Source organism: Hemicordylus capensis, chromosome 6 (genome assembly GCF_027244095.1).
Source record: "Hemicordylus capensis ecotype Gifberg chromosome 6, rHemCap1.1.pri, whole genome shotgun sequence".
In the NCBI taxonomy this organism is placed as follows: Eukaryota; Metazoa; Chordata; class Lepidosauria; order Squamata; family Cordylidae; genus Hemicordylus; species Hemicordylus capensis.
The window spans coordinates 2,120,186-2,139,334 of record NC_069662.1 but is presented as its reverse complement, the minus strand read 5'-3'; the positions used below and the strand labels follow the sequence as shown (position 1 = coordinate 2,139,334).

The following is a 19,149-nucleotide window of genomic DNA, read 5'->3' as shown; positions in this document are numbered from 1 at the left end:
AATGCACTTTTCATGTGGCTGCCCTCTTGGATCAATAGGCATGACATTATCGCAAACCACGCCATTCAGGTCAAGTGTCTCTACGTGCCATAACATCTGCACCATGTTTGGTGCAAATGGGTGCTGGCACTGAGAAGTTGCTGCTGGGACACACACACACACACACACACACACACACACACACACACCAAGACAATCTCATAAGGGTACTTTCCATGTAGAAAGTAGGCTAAAAATGCATTGGGAACTACATTTTTCCACAGTTGGGCCAGTGGAGTTTAAGAAGAAGTAGGTTGTTTTTTTAAAAGAAATAGAGGAGGAAAAGAAACCTACAATAAAGATGAATGCTGGTTCCTTTCATTCTGTATAACCTTAGACAAAATGTGTCTTTGCGCCTTCTCTTACTCTCTCCCATTCTTTGTAAGGTACGTACCTCCCTTTTCCTTGCTGCTTCTCTGCCTTTGCGTTCTCATTTCTTGCATTTCTCACATTTCTTGCATCCTCACTTTGCGCCTTCTTCCCTTCCTTTGTTCTTTCCCTCCTCTCCCTGTCTGCCTCCTTTTTCTATCATTCTAGTGTCCCCTTCCATTTTTCTTTCTAAGGGGGTGCTCATGGATAGGGTTGGGCTGCTTCTGTGGGCAGAAGAAGAAAATAAAGCTTAGGATAAACTTTGACAGTGGGGCTTTTATGCACAACAGCTCTTACTGCAAGTTTACGGGGAGGCTTTAATGCGAACTCAAAGTTGTCCCTCAAAACTGACACGGATAGTGGATTTATTTATTTTTTTACCCTGGGTATAAATCGGGTTACACTAATGCACAGTGAAAAACCTGAATTGTGTGTGAACTGCTCCCTGATAACTCATAGGGACTTCGGGGTACATCTAGCCGATATGTGAATGCACCACCTCCATTCTGGAGGAAATGCGAGTTTAAAGGGCTTCAAAAGCCCCGTGTGAAAAGCTTCCAGGAAGCAGCTTGTAAAGACCCCTACACAGGGGCATACCATCAATAAGACATAGGGAGACAAATGTCTCCTGACCCACAGCCTCTGAGGGACCCCCAAGGCTACTTCTTGCCCTCTCCCCAGTTCTGTAGCCAGGAGTGTGGGCAATAGCAGGCCTTGCCATCTCAAAAGTTTATCTTTCCCCCACAGCTGAACTGCAGTCCCCCCCAAGCAGGTTCTCTGTAACTCCCGATTTCTCTTTTGTTAGTTGGGAGGAGAGAAGCTGCAGCAGCAGAGAAAGGAAAGGCTTGAAGCAGCTCTGTCTTTCCCCAGCACCAGCAGCCATCTCTGACTGGTCCTCCTCGTCTTGAGCACCTCCCCAGCTCGGCAACTGAGTGCAGTTGCTGAACTAAGGACAGAGCGCGGCTGGGAGCTAGCTGTTCAAGTGGAAAGGAAAGTCAAACAAACAACCCTTATCTGGGTGTTTTTTGTGTGTTCTTTCTCCCCACCTGCTTCCCACATTTATGGAATGAGTGAGTGAGTGAGAGATTGAGATTCTATCCCCAACTTAAAGCCTTCCTTTGTGTGTCTGTGTTTCCCCCGCAAGCCCTTGTTTGTGCCAGAGCTATTTTTAACTTTTAAAAAATGATTTTAAATGATTGGTTCTTCCCTCAAAGTCCTGACCCATGTAATCTTCCCCTCAGAACTTACAATGAGTCATTTTCCTCTCTGTGGAAAGGAAAGAGGAGGTGGTGGCAGGGGGTTTACTGGCTAGTTCTTTGGTGGTGGTGGTGGTTGAAAATATATTCAATCGTTTTCCAACCAAACAAGTTCTAACAAAAAGTGCTCCCAGAATGGCTCACAATACTTGAGGGTTGGGGAAGAGTGGAGCTAGCCTAGCATCTTGGATGGTTTGCTAATTTTAAACTGGTGTGCCTGGATATCCCTTCACTTGCCTTTTCCAAATGAAAAATATTGTTGCTGCTGTTTTGAATTCTGCCATGCTTCAGCCCTGACAAAAATTGTTAAGCTTGGAACAGAAGCTTCCTTTGGAACCCACAGAAGGGGAGGAGAGCTGGTCTTGTGGTAACAAGCATGAATTGCCCCCTTGTATTTCACAAAGCAGATACTGTTGTATTATTTGGTTCTGCTGTTGTTTACACCTTGTAACTGTAGTCTCCTGTTCTCTGTTAATCTGCTACACTCTAGTACACGTGTCCTTAATGTTCTTCTGCAGCAGAGACATGGGGCCAGGAGAAGGAGAGGGAGGCAGCAAAGGGCCCATTTTAAAACCTCTTCCCCTAACCCACTTCAACCTTGGTACGCCCCTGCCCCTACAGGAAACCTTGGAAAGCTGCTGCCAGCCACTGCAGACAATATTGAGCTAGGTGGAACATAGGAACATAGGAAGCTGCCATATACTGAGTCAGACCCTTGATCCACCTAGCTCAGTATTGTCTTCACAGACTGACAGCGGCTTCTCCAAGGTTGCAGGCAGGAGTCTCTCTCAGCCCTGTCTTGGAGATGCTGCCAGGTGGGGAACTGGGAACCTTCTGCCCTTCCCAGAGGGGCCCCATTATCCCCTGAGGGGAATCTCTTGCAGTGCTCACACTTCTAGTCTCCCTTTCATTCGCAACCGGGGCAGACCCTGCTTAGCTAAGGGGACAAGTCATGCTGGCTACCACCAGACCAGCTCTCCTCTCCTGGACCAAGGGACTGACTCGGTGTAAGGCAACTCCCGCAATTTCACATCAGAGATCTTTAGGAATCTCCTCCGATGTATGCCATCTAGACCTGGTGGCCCATACAATGCGCAGCATTGCAGAGCAGCTGTCCCCTTCAGAGGCAGCATCAGAACCGGGCCAAACGGGCGGGGGCGAAGGAAGCTCTCCTGCAGATTTCCCCGTTGTCCCAAATGAGAAGCGCTGCTTGCCCAGCCGCCATTCGGAGCCGTGCTGGTGCTGCCCTCCACGTCCACAGCAGCCCCACCATATGGCATCACACCTCTGTAACACGGCACATCCTGTGAGCCCGCGACTTGTGAATGTTTGGTTTGTCCATTCGCCCCGTCATGTCTTCTCTTCTTTGACTCAGGAATCAAAGTGGCCTCCCTGCATCGAGTTAACTTCGAGTTCACAGTAAAGGCTCCCAGTAAACTCACGGTAAAGCCGGCTGTGTGTAAAAGTCCCAGGGGAGAGAGAACTCCTAGCTTCACCAGGGGCTTTTATGCACAGCAGGGGGGCTTCCGGACTACGAGATTAAAGAATTACGGACTGTGACAGAAAAGTGCAATGGTTTCAAAACAAGAGTAAAGGGTCGTTAAATGCTTCATTGTATGCTGGTGGCCATTCATATTTTCTGTCTGCTGCAATGCATTTTCCAGGCAGGAGTGTCCATATTTTCCTTGAAATGCATGTGTCTGCCCCTCCTCCCGCTCCATTTGGGCCAATGGAGTTGTGGAGTGTGTGGGACATGATGACCTTCTATCTATCTGTCTGTCTGTCTGTCTTGGCTGCCTTGCGCTCATCCGCAGGCAGGGGAAAGCACCGTTCCAAAACCAAACCTTCCATCGCTGCATCCTTGCATATGTGATTCCAGGATTTATTTATTTATTATGTTTTTTAAATGGGGGAGGGAAAGGGAATCAGTGAAGCCACGCCCCCTGCATCTGACATCAGACTCAGGGGGCGTGGGGGGGCACCGGCAGGTGGAACTGTCCATACTGCCACCTGTTACAACACATAAAATGTGGGGCAAGGCTCCCTACAATGGAAAAATACAGCTACTTCCCTGCAGGGCATTTTCAAGATTGTAGGACAAAAATGCATCATTAAATTTTGAATCAAGGCATAGGAAATGTGAACGGCACCCTGCTGACATTGCAGCAACACCGATGTGGAAACACGGGCAATATGGAGAGTAACTTAGTGGATATGTTGCAAGTACGTTGCGGTGTGTAATCTGGAAAATGCCCAGGTGAAGCTCCGGGGTAAATGTTGAGCAAAGCCACTTCGAATTACACTCACAGCATGAGGGAAGCAGCCCCTCCCTTCTGCTCTTTTGGTGCAGGTTTTCTTTTCGTGCAGGTTCACTTTGCATGCCTCCATGTTTTCCTTCTAGCCAATGGGGAGGCAGAGAGAGAGAGAGCGCGCTTCTTGGGTAGGAAAACAATGTTGTCGTCAAAACCCCGTATCCTAGACTGGGAGCATTTGTATACACTTACAGATTTCTTTCCTTCCCCCCCCCAACACATGCGTGGTGTTTTAACCAGCAAAAACCTTAAGCACGTAGGCTAATATTGTTCAAAGAATTCAACTTGAGCAAACACAGAGGTTTTACTTTTGTAGCCAGAACTTAAAGAGTTTGCTTCCTGCAGCTAGGCAAGCCTGCTCGATTTGCATTCCTAAAGAGCTATACCTTCATTCCTAAAGAGTGTTTCCCTCTTATCATGTTAATGATTCTATGACAGTGCCTCTCCCGAGTTTCAGACACTCGCTTAAAACCAGCATTTTAGAAACCCGGAAATACATCAAGGTAAGCTAGAATTTGGAAGACAAAGCCCATTTTGTGTGTGGTGTGCTTCCAAGCATCTCGAAGGGACTAGGGGTAAGTTTGGCTGTGTGTCAACACACACTCGCTCTTCCAGAGGAGATTTGGGGTAACAGCCCTGTGTGGAAAAGCTCCTGCTGCTCTCTACTGCTGAAGGACTCTCCCTCAGAAGGACTGTATTAAAAACATACATAATTATTGCGGGGGGGGGCATGATTGAGTGTAATTATTTTCTTTCTTTGGTTGTTTGTTTATCCTTTTTATAATTGCCTAACATATGCATCCCTAGGCGATGTACATGGTTTAAAAATCACAACAAACATAAACACAGAATAAAAACAAACAATTTTACAGAATAAAAACCACAAGTAGAAGAGTTTACAGTATTTTTAACTAAAAGCCTGAGAAAACAGGTGCGTCCTAAGGGTCTTTTAAAACGCAGCCAGAGATGGAGAAGCTCTTATTTTGACAGGGAGGGCCACAGAGAAGGCTCAGTCCGGAGTGGCCACCAAATGAGCTGGTGGCAACCACAACCGGGCTTCCCCAGTTTATCTTAATAGGCAGCAGGGCTCATGACAAAGGAGGTGAGATTATCAAAAGTGGGGCTATGGCAGCCCTGGATCTCTGATGCACTTAACCATGACCCTGCTGCTCCCTGGAACGTCAGTTCAGCCACAGAGATCTGTCCTGCCTGCGTCTTCCGCAACGAAGACAGATACAAAGAATTTGCTCAACTTCCCTCCTCTAACACTCTGTTCACTTCTTTCTCGCTGACTGCTCTGTGCCCCTCCCTGGCTGGTTTCCTCGAAAAGAGGAAACATATTTATAAGCTATTTCGTGGCTTCTCTGAATGTTCTGAAGAATACACTCCTCAAATTCTCCTTTGGTTTCCTCTGTTGTCAACACAAATCTCTTCTGCTTAATTCTCATGAAGCAGGACTTCCACTTTTTAAAGGAAGTTCCAGGCTGCAACTTCAGCGAAAAAGGAGGACTCCGGGCACATGGAGAGAAAAGCTGCTTGCACTTTGCTGCACTTTTGGAAAGTTCGAAATCTGAACGTTCCCTGGAAAAGGAAACATGTTGACAGTACAAAGATCACAGGAGGGGTGAGAGTGTTGGCAGAAGAGGACGAGGGAAGCAGTGGATGAAGCCCGCGGAGTCCCCCCGAGGCCCAGGAAGGAGGTAAAGGAAGGATCGTTGGCCTGCCGGTTCTGGTGTGTACCCTCCTCTCTCTCCTCCTCCTCTGTAGCAGTGTGCTGCTGCCACACATCTGGCAAATGGGGTGGCCTTGGGGGTCACGTCCTTCTGAAGCCTTGTCAGGGCAGGGCAGCGGTTTGGTAACTGACTGAGAAAAGCCAGCGGTTTGGAGCTGACTTCGGGGATGTTCACATGAGCCTAGAACTGTGCTTCAGTCTGGAGCCAAGGCTTGTAGCCTGCTTGTGCACAGGGTCAAAAGAGAGGGGAATCGTCATCCGTAAACCAAATCTATCCGTTTTCCCCGAAGGTTAGCCATGTTCACTGGCTGGAGGGAAAACGACCAAGTTCTTGGGCACCCAGAAGGACTAACCATTGTAGGCCATATATTTGTATCAACAACACACATATATATATTCACACACACACACACACACACCTGAGAAGAAACCTGACACAGCAGTGCTGAGAAGGGGAGGGAAGGAGAGAAAAGGGCACCCAGTTTCCTCTGCTGCTCATTCCAGTCATGGTGGACTTTTCATTTGCTTTTTCGGGAATGTCAGAAAGCTGGTGGCAGCAGGGACTCTCTTTCAAGGAGGCCTTTGTGCATGGAGGTTTCCTAGTGAAAAGAGACACCAACACAACAGCGAAAAGTTCTGCCAAGCAGTTGCTTAGGGATTGTGTTATTACGGTAACCCTGTCTGGGAGATTCCTGGCCTTTCGGCGAGGCCTCGCCAGTCCAGAAGTTGTCGGCCTTGCTTTCTTCAGCCAGCTTTGCAACACGCAGCTGCCAGGCAGCCTGGAGGAGCCACAACCACGGGGCCCGGCCAGCCAGTCTTTAGAGCCCCTTCCTTGAGATAAAAGGTGAGTGGGCAGCCCCGGCCGGCCCCAGGCACAAAAGCTGAGCCAGGTAAGGGCAGCAGAGAAGGTGCCCACGCAGATCAGACCCACACACAGCACAACTCTGACTGTGTGACAGCCACTCTGTTGTGGAGCAGGCTAGGGGATGTGGGCGGTGGGGGGGGTGTGGAGCGGCTGTGATACCATTTCCCTTACCAGGGTCCCTGTGTGACAGTTGACTTATGCTGTGTGTGTCTTTCTGAGGCTGGCAACTAGGGATGGATTGGGGATTCTGCTGGTGTACCGTCCACCCCGCTGCCCAACTGACTCCCTAACTTAGTGGACAGAGCTGGTCTCAGAGTTGTGAGGCTGACTTGTCTGGTGCGGCTCAGGAGTTCATAGCGGTCATGACAACTACAGGTCTATCCCAGCTAGTTTCTGGACCAACTCATGTTGTGGGCCACACACTCGATTTGGTCTTCTGTTCAGATCAGGGGGGTGTTCCGTGGGTGCGGGATCCTGTGGTTTCCCCATTGTCGTGGACAGACCACTAGCTGGTTAAGGTTGGTTTCACAGCCACAACCCAGCCCTGCAGGGGTGGAGGACCTATTAAGATGGTCCGCCCGAGACGGCTGCTGGACCCAGTAGGATTCCAAAAAGCCTTGGAGGGTTTTGATGTTGGTCCTGCCAGTGATTCTGCCGATGCCCTGGTGGGAACCTGGAATAGGGAACTCACCAGGACAGTAGACACGATTGCTCCTAAGTGTTCCTTCCGATCTGCTTTAAAAGTGGCCCCTTGGTATACAGAGGAGTTATGGGGTCTAAAGCAGCAAGGTAGGTGACTGGAGCACAAGTGGAGGAGAACTCGGCTTGAATGTGACAGGACACAGCATAGAGCCCACTTGAAGGTTTATGCGGAGGCGGTGCGTGCGGCAAAAAACCAATTCTGGTCTGTGCGCATTGCTTCTGCGGGTTTGCGTCCAGCAGACCTGTCCTGGGTTGCGAGGAGTTTGATTCAGGCTCCTTCCAATTCAAACCAATCCCCGAGGACTTTGTTCTGCTGCGATGCTTTTAATGGGTTCTTTGCGGACAAAATCTCCTGTATTTGGGCCAACTTGGACTCCACTGTTTCTGCAGAGTCTATGAAGGTGGTGTCCAGCAATCCCTCTTGCAGTGTTAGATTGGATCAGTTTCAATCTGTGATGCCTGATGACGTGGACAAGCTGCTTGGGGCAGTGAAGCCTACCACTTGTTCTCTGGATCCTTGCCCAACTTGGCTGCTTCTATCTAGCAGGGAGATTGTTGGAGATGGCCTAGTTAATATCATTAACTCATTGCTAAGGGAGGGTAGGATGCCTCCTTGTTTGAAGGGGGCAATGATTAGACCACTTCTTAAGAAGCCTTCCCCAGATCCCTCAGTGATGGATAGTTAGAAGCCGGTCTCTAATCTCCCATGGTTGGGCAAGGTGACTGAGAGGGTGGTGGCTAACCAGCTCCAGGCAGTTTTGGAGGAATCCAATTATCTAGACCCATTTTAAACTGGCTTTAGAGCAGGCTATGGGGTTGAGTCTCTCTTGGTCGGCCTGATGGATGACCTCTACCGGGGAATTGACAGAGGGAGTGTAACTCTGTTGGTTCTTTTGGATCTCTTTCGGTGGCGTTTGATACCATCAACCATGGTATCCTTCTGGATCACCTGGGGGACTTGGGGACAGGAGGAACTGCTTTGCAGTGGTTCCACTCCTATCTCTCAGGCAGATTCCAGATAGTGGAGCTTGGTGACAGTTCCTCTTTAAAATGGAAGCTATTATATGGAGTCGTTCAGGGCTCCATTCTGTCACCAATGCTTTTTAATTTTTACATGAAGCCTCTGGGTGAGGTCATCAAGAGATTTGGTGCAGGGTGTTATCAGTATGCTGATGACACCCAAATCTATTTCTCATCATCATCTTCAGGAAATGGCATTAACTCCCTAAATGCCTGCCTACAGGGAGTAATGGGCTGGATGAGGGATAAGAAATTGAAGCTGAATCCAAGCAAGACAGAGATGCTCATTATGGGGGATCGGAATTTAGGGATGAGTTAGATCTTCCTGTGCTGGATGGGGTTACACTCCCCCAGAGGGAACAGGTACACAGCTTGGGAGTGCTCTAGGATCCAGACCTCACCCTGGTATCTCAGGTGGAGGCTATGGCCAGGAGCACTTTCTATCAGCTTTGGCTGATTCAACAGCTGTGTCCATTCCTTGAAGAGAATGATCTAAAAACAGTGGTGCACCAACTGGTAACCTCCAGGCTCGACTACTGCAATGCGCTCTACGTTGGGCTGCCTTTGTATGTAGTTCGGACACTTCAGTTAGTTCAAAATGCGGAAGCCAGACGCGGGGGTGGTAGTTTAGCTCCCGAGTGGGGGCCGCACAGCCCCTCCGGGAGCTAAACTAAGGCTGGCACTGCGTTCGCAGCGCCAGCCAAGAGTGGCTCTTTTCTACCTTTGCATGGAAGAGCCGCTCCTGGCTGCAGCACCAGCCTTAGTTTAGTTCCCGAAGGGGCCGCGCGGCCCCCACTCGGGAGCTAAACTACCGCCCCCGCGTCTGACGTCAGACGTGGGGGGCGTGTCGGGGCTGCTCTCGCAGCCCCTGATTGGTCAGCGGCCCAGGTTCTTGGAACCCGTTGGCCCAATGGTGGCTCCGCACCTGGTTTTGCTGGCTGCTGATATGTTTCCGGGTGAAATACAAAGTGCTGGTTATTACCTTTAAAGCCCTGAACGGCTTGGGTCCGGGTTACCTTAGAGAGCACCTTCTTCCGTATGATCCCCATCGCTCGTTGAGGTCATCTGGAGAGGTCCGTCTCCAATTGCCACCGGTACGTCTGGTGGCAACTCGGAACTGGGCCTTTTCTGCAGCTGCTCCTGGTCTATGGAATGCACTTCCGGCAGATATCTGCAGTTTAGGCTTGTTGTCGGCCTTTAAGAGAGCCCTACAAACCAATTTGTTTGGCCTGGCCTTCCAAGCTTTGTAAAGTGCTTAAAAAAAAAATAGTTTTAATTGTTTTTGAATTGTTTTTATATTGTTTCTAGCACTGTGTTTTGAATTGTGTGTTTTAATGTCTTTTAAAAGTTGTTGTACACCACCCAGAGCCTTTGGGGCAGTTTATAAATGTAATAAATAAATAAATAAATAATAAACTGAATGCCCCAAGAAGATCTCCTGCACAAACCCCACAGACATGTGCAGGAGCTCCAGTTCATTAAGAGGAAGGAGACCAGGGTGCCATTTGGATAGTCCACTTCTGGCACCAGACCAGGAGGCCTTGGTCTGGTTTGTCCACGTGCTGAATGAAGGAATGAATCCTTCAGTGATCTGAACCCTCTTCTTTGTGCCCTCTCCTGTGCAGCCTCCCCTAAACCCGCAATCTTCTCTGACTCCGAGAACTGAGCCCCTTTCTGGACTCTGGGCCACAATGATTAACAATTACCAGGATCTTACCACTCTGGATGTAGAGGACGACGGTGAAACACATGTCCAAAAAGGTGCGTAAAGCAGATTATTAATATTGTTGCTATTGTTATTTTAAAATATTTATACCCTGCCCCTACAGTACACTACTGCTCAGTGTGGCTCACAACATTAATGAAACAGATACAATATAAAGTTAAAAATTAAACAAAGTTAAAAGGCCAAGCCAAAATTACAAATTTTTAAAGTTTCAAGTTAAAAGCTATTAGTAAAAAGCTAATTATTAGTAAAAAGCTAGTAAAAAGCTAATATGGAGCCAGCGTGGTGTAGTGGCTAGAGTGCTGGACTAGGACCAGGGAGACCCGAGTTCAAATCCCCCTTCAGCCATGAGACTAGCTGGGTGACTCTGGGCCAGTCACTTCCCTCTCAGCCTAACCTACTTCACAGGGCTGTTGTGAGGAGAAACGTAAGTATGTAGTACACCGCTCTGGGCTCCTTGGAGGAAGAGTGGGAAATAAAATGTAAAATAAAATGAAAATAAATACATAAATAAAAGCTAAGAACTAAAAAACCTCGCAGATATAAGCAGCAGATAAAGCATTAAGAAGCCTCTCTATAAATACTTAAAAAAAAAAAAAAAAACATGGAGGGAGGGAGCATGGCGAAGCTCTTCTGGGAAGGTGTTCCAAAGGAACATAGGAAGCTGCCATATTCTGAGTCGGACCCTGGGTCCATCTTGCTCAGTATTGTCTTCACAGACTGGCAGCGGCTTCTCCAAGGTGGCAGGCAGGAGTCTCCCTCAGCCCGATCTTGGAGATGCTGCCAGGGAGGGAATTCGGAGCCTCCTGCTCTTCCCAGAGCGGCTCCACCCCTGAGGGGAAGATCTCCCAGTGCTCACACATCAAGTCTCCCATTCATATGCAACCAGGGTGGACCCTGCTTAGCTAAAGGGACAAGTCAGGCTGGCTACCACCAGACCAGCTCTCCCCTCCCAACAGCCGAAACAAGCGAAAAGGCCCCTCAGCTTTGCTTTAGCTGGGGCTAAGCACCCAGTGCGGGGTGGGGTGGGGGGAAGCAGCAGACGACCCCCAGACAATGGCGGCTTCCAGAGCTCCCCCACCCTGCTCAACGGTGCACCTGTACCGCGCTGGACAGTAGATTCCGTGAAACGCTGCGAGGGAAGACGCAAGGCGCTCCGTTTTCTCTCTCTCTCTCTCTGTCCATCATATTTTCACACCACCTGCAACGCACATCTCTCGGTGCACACATGAGTCAAGGCGAGCTGGGCGTTGGCGTCCGTCCCTGACCACTGCACCCTCTTTCCCACAGCCCCCCCGAGGCTGCCCCCCACCCGCCTGTGGAGGCCCAACCTGTGCCCTAGCCGTCGCCTGGTGCTCATCCTGCTGGGGCTCAGCGGCATCCTCACCCTCACAGCCATCGTCTTTGGGGCCAAGAGTGAGTGGCTGAGCCGGAAATGGGTCCGGGGGGGGTGGGATGGATCGGGGGGGGGAGGCGGGGAAGAGGGGTGTGGCTCAGGGCAGCCCGCGGGCCTGAAAGGAGTAGAAGGAGGCGCAAGGCAGAGGAGGGAGGGGGCAGAGGAGTCTTGCCTGTGCAAGGGGAGGGATGAGGTCGGGGGGGGCAGGGGGGTGCATTCTCACCTCTCTCTGAATCCCCCCCCCCGCTCAGGCAATGCCTTCAGCTCCCAGCTGCAGGGGGTGCAGGAGACGCTCCAAAGCATGAACCAGTCGGTCGGTGCAGAGATGGCCTCTCTTCAGACCCAAGGTGAGCCAGGGGAGGAGGCAGCCATCCAGGCTGGGAACCGGCTCTCCGCACTGGGGCCCTTCGGCAGTGCTGAGGAATGGCTTTTCTGCAGTCATCGGGGAGAGGGATTGAAATGGTGCTTCCGCCCAGGACCTCCTACTAATACAGTGCTGAGTCCGAGTGCTGAGTGCCTCCTGAGAGGCACGCCATCTGTTGATGGGCTAGGAAGATAGGAAGCGGCCTCCTGCCGAGTCAGACCCTCGGTCCGTCTAGCTCAGGGTTGTCTGCACGGACTGGCAGCGGCTTCTCCACGGTTGCAGGCAGGAGCCTCTCCCAGCCGTCCCTGGAGATGCTACCAAGGAGTGAACCTGGGAGCTTCTGCCCGCAAGCCGATGGCCTTCCACTGAGCTACGCCCCACCCCATCCCCTAACTTACAGCGCTCACATATAGCCTCCCAAACAAATGCAAACCAGGGTGGGCCCTGCTTAGCAAAGGGGACAATTCACACTCGCTACCACAAGACCAGGCCCCCTATCCGCGACCCCCACTTGCGGGGAACGTGATTGCTTTCAAAGGGAGGTCACGGGGCCAAGGGTAAGGCAGGCAGCTGAGGGGAAGGGGGTCTCAAAGCAGCTGGGAAATGGCACACACACACACACACCCGCCCTCAGCCCACTTTGCATCTTGCAGGGAAGGACACCGAGCTGAAAATGACGCAAGCGGAGGGGGAGGTGAAGCAGCTGACAGAGCAGACGGAGGCAGGTGGGTCACGGCTGCAGAGCAGGCGATACGAGGCTGCTAGGCACGGCCCGAATTCGTCCGGGAGCTGCGTGCACGACGGCGTCGCCCGGAAGAACAGCCCGGCTGCTGCTGGACCGGACCCAAGGAGGCCCATCCAGGCTGGCACCCTCTTCGATGCCTTGGAGGAGCCCACAGGCCAGCGGTGGGGAGGGCACCCCCCCCCCCCGCTGCCGTGGCTCCCCTGCAGGCAGCCACTGGGGTGCAGAGGCATCTGGCCTCTGAGGCTGGAGGGGGCCTAGAGCCGCCAGGCTAGTGGCCGCTGTGGCCCTGGGCCAGTGAACAGGCAAGGCAGGAGAGGAGGCTGGCCTTGAGGCTTCTCCTCCCCACTCCTTGGCCTCCTCCTCCAGCTCAAGACCAAGACGGAGGGAGCTCTCCTACCCAGCAGGGGCCCCTCAGCGGATAGGGACCTAGGGACACTCCCGCCCCGCCCCAGGGTCACAAGCCGGGCGCATGCACAGCTCCCCGGCTTGGCTAGGATGCTGCTGCTTGTGCGACCCTCTTCAAGATCAGATGAAGCAGCCTGGTGTGGATGTCAGCCCTGCCGGTGCAGCCGTGCGATTTCTCTGTGGGTCGGCATGGGGCGCGCGAGCTGTGTGGCAGAGAGGGACCAGGCACGTGCGTGGGGCTGAGGGAGGAGGGGGTGCGCGCACAGGCAGGCTGAGGGCGGGGGTGGGCGTGTGGGGGTGGCTGGCTTTCGCTTGCACATGGCTCCATTTGTCTAACTCAAATTACTGTCACCGAGGGCTCTCAAGCGTGGGTCCCCAGATGCTGCTGGACCTGGACTACGACTCCCATCATCCCCAGCCCCAATGGCCTTTTGTGGGCCAGCATGACTCTCTACCTGATGAATGGCCAGCCTGCAGGCAGTGCGGCTCTCGTTAACCCTGGGCAGGGCGGGAGAGAGAGGCACAACTGGAACCACAGCAGCCTCCTTGGGACAAGCTGCGACTGATTCCCACATAAATCCGAGGGAAGAAATCCCTCATTAAATCACCACATAAATCGCTGGAGGGAAGAAATCCCAGACATTTCTGGGGTGCCGCTCAGGCACAAATCTGGCTCCCGCCCCCACCCAATGCTTAAACACTGGAGTTTGGGGAAGCTCCCCTTTGGTGGGATCCCCCCCCCCAGCCCTCCAGCCCAACAGTGAGCAGCAGCCTTCTCCAGTGGCCTCTCTTTCTGCCCCCTTCACCAGACAATGCGAGGCTTCTGGCCCAGGCGTTGGCGTTGCAGAGCGAGCTCCGGAGCACCATCTGCGACCTGGAGGATTTCAAACACAGCCGAACAGGTGGGGCCTGGATTTGCAGAGCAGAGTTCCTGGGAGGGCGAGACACTTGGCCACGCAGGAGGCAGGGTGGGGGGCAGGAGCCTGCCGGCAGAGGGCACGGCTGGAAGGGAGGGGGCTCTTCTTTGGCCGTCCAGCCTGGCTTGTACCTGGTGGCAGCAGCGGCGGCTTTCTGGGTTGTGGTGCGCTGGGCCAGCCTGTCCATTAGGCAAACCGAGGAGGAGGAGGAGGAGGCTGCCGAGGACACCCGTTGGTTTTCATTTCTTTATTCTGACATTTCTCTCCCGCTCCTCCTTCAAGGCGCCCAGTGCCGGAAGAGAGCACTGCTGCCGGTTATGCTTTCTTTCCCTCTTGCATTGCACCCCTGAAGGTACTGCCCAGAGTGGGGTAAGAATGCAAGAGGCAGTCCTGCTCCCTGCTCCCCAAAGGGCCTGCACTGCACCCCCAAATACATGGTCTTATTACACCCCAGTCCCCAATAAACGGCTAGTCTCGGAGGCAACACTCCCCCTCTTGAAGATGACTTGCCTCTTTCGGCATTCATTTCCATAGAGAAATGGTCTCCGACTGGATTCCCAGGTTAAGAGCAGCCTCTTTTCATCTCTGAAGTTTTGCCCCCCAGAATAGACCGGGAACTCTGTCCCGCAGTATCCTCAAACCAGTGCGGGCTGGCTGTGTGAATCAGCAGCCTGTGGGGCTCGAGTTAAAGCCGGGTCGGCACTTCTCAGCTGGCTGTGGGCTGGCACCAAAATCAGAGTTTGGCCAGGGCACCAAAACCCCCAAGGCGGGCCCTGTTGATGTGTTGCCATCTGGAGAAAAGGCTGTTCCTGCTGGATTAGTCTCCGTGGCTCAACGTTCTGTCTCCTGAATGTGCCTGGCCGGAAACCCAGGGAAGTTGACCAGGGCGCTTTCCAGATTACACCCGCTACGGCAGCGGTGTCACAACGTGGCTGCTAAGTGTGCTTCCTTACTGCCTGTGTTTCGACATCGCAGTCCCTTTGCTGACACATTTCCGATGCCGCCTTTCAGATTTTAACCGTGCGTTTTTGTCCTACAACATTGCAAGTCCATTGCAGAAAAATAGCTGTTTTTCCCCATTGTAGAAGGGTTGCGCAAGCTATTGATGTTTTCAAAACGATCCTGCCAGGCCAAAGCATTTTATGCTGAATAAAATATAATTGCTGAATAGCACGTAATCTGAAAAGTGCCCAGCAAAGCATGATGGGAATATCCCTGCCATGTGACTCCCCGGCTCTTGCTAGGCAGTGGCTGCCATTTAAGCACTTACATTTATATACCGCTCTATAGCCGGAGCTCTCTAAGCGGTTTACAGTGATTTTTAGCATATTGCCCCCAACATTCTGGGTACTCATTTTACCGACCTCGGAAGGATGGAAGGCTGAGTCAACCTTGAGCCCCTGGTCAGGATCGAACTTGTAACCTTCTGGTTACAGGGCAGCAGTTTTACCACTGCGCCACCAGGGTATTTTTTTTTTTACCACTGCATATTTTTTTTTACCACTGCGCCACCAGTGGTACCACCAGGTACCACTGCGCCACCATTTAAGTGACGGGCCTGGCCTTGGCTGCCACTGTATCTGGTGGCAGTGCATGCCGTAAGTTTATTATCCTTTGGGGATGGAAGGATTGTAAATTAAGTTTATTTTTAAACTTATAATAATCAATGTAAGTTTATTTTTGCCTTCCTGAACCTCCTACCAATCAATGTCTGGGATCAGGACCCCAGATTTTGTTATGATGGGTACACAGTGGGCTGTTTTGCTCCCCAAGCTTCTCCTTCCAGATTCCTGGGCAGGGGGGAGCAGGAGCCATTTCCCCCTTTAGCCTGTTTGTTCGATTTTTATTAGCTTTATAAACCGCCTAACATAAATATCTCCAAGCAGTTTCCATAAAATCCAGAAATTTCAAAACAGCCAACCTTTATAATGATTAAAAGCAATATAAGCTAAAAGCCTGGAGAAACCGGTGTGTCTTAAGAGCTTCCTTGAAGGCTGCCAGAGGTGGGAGAGCTCTCGTTCGGACAGGGAGCTCATGCCAAAGTCCTTTGCGCTGGGCATACTTCCATGGCAGCCTTGCCTGTCTGAGTCCAGCCAGGGCAAGGGTTTCCAGCCTTTCCAGCTCTCCAGATGTTGCTGGACTACAACTCCCATCAGCCACAATAGCCAAGGGCTGGGGGTAATGGGAGTTGCAGTCCAACAGCATCTGGGGACCCAAGGTTGGAAGCCACTGCTCTGCAGTGTCCTGTGGGGCTGGCCTGAGTGAGAACTCCCCACTGCTTAACCTGGGTTGCGTCTTTTACCCTCTTTTCTCCCCCCTGCCGCCCCAGGTGGCCAAGAAACCTGCTGCCCGAAGGGCTGGGTGGACTTCCGGAAAAACTGCTACTGGGAGTCCAGAGCAGACATGACTTGGGAAGACGCAAAAGTCGACTGTGAAGACAAAGGCGCCCACCTGGCGATCATCAACTCCTACGAAGAGCAAGTAGGTGGCCAGCCTTACGGAGCCAGCCGGCCCTCCTCTGTGGCTGGAGTGGGGCAGGACGCTGGAAGGGGCAGCGAGGGCGTGCTGGCGGGGAGCCAGGTGGAGAGGAGGCACTTTGGGGCCTGTTAACTTGAGAGCTGGTCTTGTGGGAGCAACATGAATGGTTCCCCTTTGCTAAGCAGGGTCCACCCTGGTTTGCATTTGGACGGGAGACTACACACGTGAGCACTATCAGATATTCCCCCTCAGGGGACGGGGCTGTAGCTCAGTGGAGGAGCCCCTGCCTGCTTGCATCATGCAAAGTTCCAAGTCTCCTCCCTGGCAGCATCTCCAGGATAGGGCCGAGAGAGAGACTCCTGCCTGCCACCTTGGATTAGCTGCTGCCATTCTGTGCAGACAGGAAGGAGCTAGATGGACCAAGGGCCTGATCTGGTAGACGGCAGCTTCTTCTGTTCTCCTCTGTCCCTTGTGTCCAGTGCTTGGTGTCTTGTCTTCTCTCCTGCTAGCGATTCCTGGCGGTGCGTGTGAAAAATTATTTGATGTGGATTGGCTTGACGGATGCCAGTGGAAGCTGGAAGTGGCTGGACGGGACGTCCTACACTGTCCGTGAACAGTGAGTGTCATGACTGCTAGTCTCTCTTCCCCCCCCCCCCCCCACAGCGCAGGGGTTCCCAGCCTTGAGTTCCTAGATGAGATTGGACTACAGCTCCCATCAGCCCCAGCTTTTAGCCCTCTGGGGGCCCAAGGTTGGAGACTAGCACAATGAAAAGCGTGTCTGGGGGTTTTTGCCAGAGAGTGGCAGCCTCCTGAAAGTCCTAGAGCGGCCATTTCTTCAGGGCTGCAATATCTGTTAACTGCACAGAAAGAGAAAAAGACTAGAGTGACGCGTGGCCAGTAGAAATGGAAAGACGCCAATGTCCCTAGTTCAATACGGATACAAAATGGATGCAAAATTTATTCCTCAGCGTCTCTATGGCGAGAACACTTCTAGACATTGCAGCGGCATAAAACACAGAGTTCCCTTGGCATCCAGTTTATTGGAGACATGGCTATTCTGCTTTTTGAATTCATGTTGCAGTCTGTATTGCTTCTTATCATTGGAAACTGTCGTTACTGAATCAATTGCTATGGCCTTGCCGGGGTCTTGTTTCTTGGAAGGTTCCCGTCAAGCTGGAATGTTTACTGAGATGCTATTTAGTTTAGGAGCCTGGCCCACAATTTTGGCTACGGGCCCCATCTCGGGAGCGGACGAAAACTCTTCGTGATTTTTGGCTACCTCCCAAGAGGTGGTTGCCTTCTGGCACTTCCAGCTTTCTCTGTGTGATGAACCCCTATCCCCAAACTATAAGGGTAGAAATTGAAGTCCTTTTTGCACAAGTTTGTGGGGGCTGGCTGGGAGGTGTACGCAGTGGTAACCAAGAGCCTGAGCATCCTTGATGTCTATGGAATCAAATTACATGCTACTGAATAGAAGAGGGACCAGTGGTATCCCCCTAGGGACCAACAGTTCACCCCTGAAATGAGGGACTTCCTGCGGCATGAGGGACAGTGGGCAACCCTAGGGGGAAGGTACCCACCACCCCAAGTGGACTAAGTGTGCCTTTGTTGATGACTGCGGAGCCTTGGGAGCTGCTTGGAGCCCAACATTTTGTGGGGACGAGGCGCGTACGTTTAAAATTGGACCTGATGTTTCCGACCAGGCGGTCCAACCAGTCACCGCAGCATTACGGGGCGCGTGACTCCCCTGAGCTCTTTCGGTCTCCATGGCTGGCCATTCCTGAAGCCGTGGAAGGTGGCAGCCCCTCGGAGTGGGGGGGCCTCACTCTGTGGTCCTTCCTTGCCTTCCAGGGACTGGGCGCCAGGCCAGCCTGACAACTGGTACGGCCATGGCCTTGGGGGAGGGGAAGACTGCGCCCACTTCACCGACAACGGCCGCTGGAACGACGACCACTGTGCTCACCGCCATGGCTGGATTTGCGAGATGGAGGCGAAGCAGCAGCAGTGAGGCGGAGGAGGGAGAGGTCCTGCCCCGAACCCTTGGGCTTCCTTTCCTTGGGCCGTCTTCAGCCTGCGACAGAGAGGTGCCGGCGTGCTGTAGAGGGGACGAATTCATTCCACAGGGTGGCTCACCCACATCCCCACCAACTCTGGCCTCCCACTTCGCGCCTCCCCCTCCTCCCCCTCCAGCTTTACTCCCCCCCCGTTTCGCTGCCCCCCAGCCCCCTCTTCCTCCTACTCCCTACCTGCCCCTCCTGCCGGCCAATGGCCCAGTTTCTGGCTCTCCCCCCACTTCTCCCCCCCGCCACCCCCCCATCTGCGCCTTTCCTCAGCCTACTCTTGCTGACGTCTCCCCCCTCAGCAGTGAGGACAGATGTGTGTTTCGGGTCACTGATCTCGAGAACACGGGAGGCTCACAGCCCACAATAAAAGGCCCTTGGGAGCCTCTTCTGGACGAGATGGGGCCGTGGCCGTTCTTGCCAAGTAATGTGCCGTTTCTCCCGGAGCAGCGATGATTGGGCAGGAAATGGGCTGGAAGCAGAGGAGCGCCTCGGTCATTCTGGAGCCTGGAGCTCGAGGCCTTGGGAGGCCGCCCCCCCCCTCTACAAATGAAGCATCATCCTGCTCCGCTGCACACCACCCGGGGCAGACGAAAGAGGATGTAGGGGGCGGCCCCAGGGGCGGTCGAGGCCCTGGACTTTGGCCCCCAAGTCCAGGGGTCGGAGCGCCTCTGGCTGGAAGGGGAGGGGTCTCCGCTGCCTGCCCTTCACCCTGTCCTCCTGAGAGTCCTTTGCTCCTCTCTGAGGCGGCCCAGATATACAC

At 52.7% G+C, this 19,149-nt stretch overlaps 1 protein-coding gene across 3 annotated transcripts; it reads left to right on the top strand.

Moving 5' to 3' along the window:
• The first annotated feature begins 5,497 nt into the window (after positions 1–5,497).
• LOC128332135 (asialoglycoprotein receptor 1-like) lies at positions 5,498–18,784 on the top strand. 3 transcript variants are annotated; one of them, XM_053266493.1, is made up of 9 exons: positions 5,498–5,676; positions 9,921–10,056; positions 11,312–11,437; positions 11,669–11,764; positions 12,435–12,506; positions 13,741–13,833; positions 16,178–16,329; positions 16,836–16,942; positions 18,178–18,784. In XM_053266493.1, exons 2-9 carry the CDS (start codon positions 9,987–9,989, stop codon positions 18,332–18,334), a joined length of 873 nt encoding a protein of 290 aa, XP_053122468.1. In that variant the 5' UTR covers positions 5,498–5,676; positions 9,921–9,986; the 3' UTR covers positions 18,335–18,784. The 3 variants fall into 3 exon arrangements, with proteins under 3 accessions (XP_053122468.1, XP_053122467.1, XP_053122469.1); XM_053266492.1 differs by having other exon boundaries at positions 5,498–5,708; XM_053266494.1 differs by lacking the exon at positions 5,498–5,676 and adding an exon at positions 6,534–6,552.
• The last annotated feature ends 365 nt before the right edge of the window (positions 18,785–19,149 follow it).

What these genes read in the sequence shown, in the direction of transcription:
- LOC128332135 (XM_053266493.1), top strand. Translation starts at nt 9,987, where the DNA reads ATGATTAACAATTACCAGGATCTTACCACTCTGGATGTAGAGGACGAC. An exon ending in TGAAACACATGTCCAAAAAG is followed by an intron (nt 10,057 to 11,311) that starts GTGCGTAAAGCA and finishes TCTTTCCCACAG; the next exon opens with CCCCCCCGAGGCTGCCCCCC. An exon ending in TCCTACACTGTCCGTGAACA is followed by an intron (nt 16,943 to 18,177) that starts GTGAGTGTCATG and finishes CTTGCCTTCCAG; the next exon opens with GGACTGGGCGCCAGGCCAGC.